This window comes from Geospiza fortis, unplaced genomic scaffold, assembly GCF_000277835.1.
Source record: "Geospiza fortis unplaced genomic scaffold, GeoFor_1.0 scaffold674, whole genome shotgun sequence".
NCBI classification, from domain to species: domain Eukaryota; kingdom Metazoa; phylum Chordata; class Aves; order Passeriformes; family Thraupidae; genus Geospiza; species Geospiza fortis.
The window spans coordinates 47,944-51,990 of NW_005054851.1; the positions used below are offsets into that span (position 1 = coordinate 47,944).

Genomic DNA, 4,047 nt, shown 5'->3' on the forward strand with positions numbered 1-4,047 from the left:
TCGGTACCCCCCCAGCGCTGGGGGAGCCCCCCAGGAGGGCAGGGACACCCCCCAGGACTTGGGAATCTTCCCAGAGCACAGGGACACCCCCCAGGACTTGCGGAGCCCCCCAGAGCACAGGGACACAGGGACACCCCCCAGGACTTGGGGAGCCCCCCAGAGCACAGGGACACCCCCCAGGACTTGGGGAGCGCCCCAGGAGGGCAGGGACACCCCAAGGTGTGCAGGGACCCCCCTGAGGTGTTCATGGACCCCCCGAGGTGCACAGGGACTCCCCCAATTTGTGCAGGGACCCTCCCAGGATCCAGGGGACCCCCTGATGCAGGGACCCCCCCACACTGCAGAGAAAGCCTTCCCCCAGGACACAGGGACCCCTCCCATAGAACAGACCCACCCCAAGGGCTCAGCATTTGAGCGAATTCAAGGCCACACAACAAAAGCAAAGCTGAGAAAAATGTACCCCATCTAGGAGGTCCAGTCGGCTAACGTAGGCCTTTTCTGTTTGCAGAAGTTCATTGGCAATTTTGTGACGTTTCTGCTCATCTGTCTCCTGGAGGAAAAGAAGAGCAAATCTTAGGACACTGAAGAAAACATAATTTAATAATAATAAAAAATTTTAAAAATACTTATGACTACCTTATAGTCCAAAAACTGAAATACAAGTTTAACATTTAGTAATAAACACCAACTTTGAAAAATACATAATTTCCTGCAGTTTAATCAACACATACAAAAGTCAGAGAATGTTAAAAATCAGTCAAATTGCGAAGCAAAATTCAAAGCCTAGAAGATGTAGTATTTTCCAGTTTGTGTAGGGATCTTTGCCAAAGCACCAACTCCCTACTCAACAGATCAGCTCACATCCTGGTAACTGAGTACCACTGACCTTTCAGAGCTGGAGGAGCTGATTTACAGAGTAAGAGGGAACAGATGGGAGCACTCAGTGTTCACCCCCACCCCATTTCAGAAGTTATTTGAACAGTGTGTTCTTTGCACGGCAAAATTATAAAAAAATGTGGTACAAAATGTTTTATGTTCACCAATACATTCATTCCCACAGCCGCCCCGAGGCCTGCGGGGTCCCCCCTGTCCCCCCTTACCCAGTCCACGATGAGGATCCGGCCCACGCTGAGCCGCTGCTGCAGCAGCTTGGCCGAGATGGCCACCGAGTTGAAGAAGCAAAAGCCCCTGGGGACAAGGGACATCAGTGCAGGGGTGGCACTGGGCAGGGGGTGGCACTGGGTGAGGGTCCCAGCCCTGTCCCTGTACTCACATGGCCGTGGACTCCTCGGCGTGGTGGCCTGGGGGGCGGATGACAGCGAAGCCATTCTGGGGGACAGAGAGGGACACGGGTGGGACACAGAGGGACATGTGTGTGACACAGAGACACGTGTGGCACTGGGGCACGACTGGGACAGAGGGACATGTGTGTGACACAGAGACACATGTGGCACTGGGGCACAACTGGGACAGAGGGACACAGGTGAGACACACAGGGATGTGTGTGACACAGGGACACGTGGCACTGGGGCACGACCGGGACAGAGGGACATGGACAGGACAGGGAGGGACATGGATGGGACACAGAGGGACATGTGTGTGACACAGAGACATGTGGCATTGGGGCAGAACTGAGACAGAGGGACACGGGTGGGACACAGAGGGACATGTGTGTCACACAGAGACGTGTGGCACTGGGGCACAATTGGGACAGAAGGACAGGGGTGGGACACAGAGACACATGTGGCATTGGGGCACGACTGGGACAGAGGGACACTCACAGGACAGGGAGGGACATGGATGGGACACAGAGGGACATGTGGCATTGGGGCGCAACTGGGGCACAGGGACACTCACAGGACAGATAGGGAGACGTGCAGGGTGGCAGGGTGGCAGGGTGACAGTGCCACGCGCTCACCTTGACCTCCCCTGCGGCCACCTTGAAGGCCAGCTCGAGCAGGCAGCCCACGGCCGTGCGCACCGCGCTGGACGAGTGCAGCTCGTTCCACACCGTGTCACTGTCCACCTGCGGGGACACCGGGGCTCAGCGGGGCACGGCCACCCCGGGGACACCGCCAGCCCTGCCCCAGACTCACCCCGATGCCCCCGCACGGCAGCACCGCGTACGTCTTCGGAGTGATGGGACCTGCGGGGGCAAGGGGCGATGGGGACAAGGGGACACAGGGGTCCCGTGGGGTAATGGGGACCTCTGAGCACCACAGGGGATTGGGAACGCCAGGGGATGGGGGATCCCATGGGAAAAGGGCACCCCAAGGGATTGGGAACGCCAGGGGATGGGGGATCCCATGGGAAAAGGGCACCCCAAGGGATTGGGAACGCCAGGGGATGGGGGATCCCATGGGACAAGGGCACCCCAAGGGATTTGGAACACCAAGGGACAAGGAGCCCGTGGGATGGGGGAACCCCAGGCACCCCAAAGGATTGGGAATCCCAGGGGACAGGGGGATGCCATGGGAAAAGGGCAGCCTTGGGCACCCCAAGGCATTGGGAACACCAGGGGACAAGGAGCCCATGGGATGGGAGAACCCCAGGCACCTCAAGGGATGGGGAAACCCCAAGGGACAAGGGACAGAGGGATCCCATGGGACAGGAGGAACCCAAGGCGCCCCAAGGGATGGGGGAACCCCAGAGGACAGGGGGATCCCATGGGACCCCTGAACACCCCAAGGACTGGAACCCCCAATGGGACACGGACTCTCCTGGATGCCCCAGGGCATGGGGACCCACAGGGAACAGAGGGATCACAAGGAACAGGGCACCAAGGTGACCCCAGCTCCAGAGAGGGGGGGTCCCAGGCATCAGGGGCCCCCCAGCACCCACCCAGCAGCTTTTTGCTGTCCAGTTTCTGGCGGTTCAGGGGGCTGGTGCCGTAGAGCAGCGCGTGGTGCTCCGAGTGCACCGTCTGGATCTCCTCCAGCGTCGCCTTCCTGCCCCGGATCCGCTGCCAAGGGGCACAGGCTGAGCCCCCCGGGCTCCCCACGCCATCCTGACCCCCCCCCCAGGACACGGGGACCCCCCCTCACCTCACACTTGCCCAGCAGCCCCGTCTCCTGCAGCCGGGACCAGATGCTCTGGATGCGGCCGGCGTGCTCGGGGGGGATGGTGGTGTTCCCGCAGGTGCACTGGTGCTTCAGCATGAACGTGTCGTACACCACACCTGGCACGGCACAGCTGGCACAGCTGGCACCCCGGCACACCCCCAGGGGATCCCTGGGCACCCCGAGGTGTGGGGAACGCCGGGAGACAAAGGGAATCCACGGGATGGGGGATACCAGGCACGGCCAGGTATTGGGAATGCAGGGGACAGAGGGATCCTGTGGCACTGAGGAACTCCAGGACATTCCAAAATATTGGGCATCCAGGGGACAGAGAGATCCTATGGAGACCTCAGAACATTCCAAAGTATTGGGAACCCCCAGGGGACAGAGGGACCCCTCACTCAGAGGGACACTGATCCTGTGGCATGGAGGGACCCCAGGACATTCCAAAATATTGGGCATCCAGGGGACAGAGAGATCCTATGGAGACCTCAGAACATTCCAAAGTATTGGGAACCCCCAGGGGACAGAGGGACCCCTCACTCAGAGGGACACTGATCCTGTGGCATGGAGGGACCCCAGGACATTCCAAAATATTGGGAATTCAGGGGACAGAGGGATCCTATGGTGTATGGGGACCCCAGAACATTCCAAAGCATTGGGAACCCCAGGGAAGAAGGGAATCCTACAGGAAAGGAACATCCACAGCCCCACCACAGAATGTGACCCTAAGGGGGGGGACACAGCCATCCCTGGCCCTTCCCACAGGGCAGGAGCCCCCCAAATCCCAGCACCCCAGAGCACAGGGACCCCCCCATCCCTCAGTACCGTACCTGTGGTGAAGAGGTGCTTGGGGGGCCCCTCGGGCTGGGGGGGTTTGACGCTGGCCGGGGACGATTGCGTGCAGGCGAGGGCGGCGTGGGGCAGAGCCAGGACCCCCAGGGGGGGCGCGGGGAAGAGCTGCAGCGGCGCCTCGGGGTACACCTGG

General features: G+C 60.3%; 1 protein-coding gene across 1 annotated transcript in view; it reads right to left on the bottom strand.

Annotated features, from left to right (window-relative positions):
• The window catches only part of HDAC5 (histone deacetylase 5), a gene marked incomplete at its 5' end in the record, with an annotated part of 8,334 nt that overhangs the window by 282 nt on the left and 4,005 nt on the right, over positions 1-4,047 (bottom strand). The window contains 8 exons of the mRNA XM_031065537.1: positions 461-550; positions 1,101-1,188; positions 1,274-1,329; positions 1,919-2,026; positions 2,097-2,146; positions 2,842-2,962; positions 3,045-3,178; positions 3,893-4,043. Coding sequence (XP_030921397.1) covers positions 461-550; positions 1,101-1,188; positions 1,274-1,329; positions 1,919-2,026; positions 2,097-2,146; positions 2,842-2,962; positions 3,045-3,178; positions 3,893-4,043 — 798 coding nt within the window. The remainder of the gene's footprint in view (positions 1-460; positions 551-1,100; positions 1,189-1,273; positions 1,330-1,918; positions 2,027-2,096; positions 2,147-2,841; positions 2,963-3,044; positions 3,179-3,892; positions 4,044-4,047) is intronic.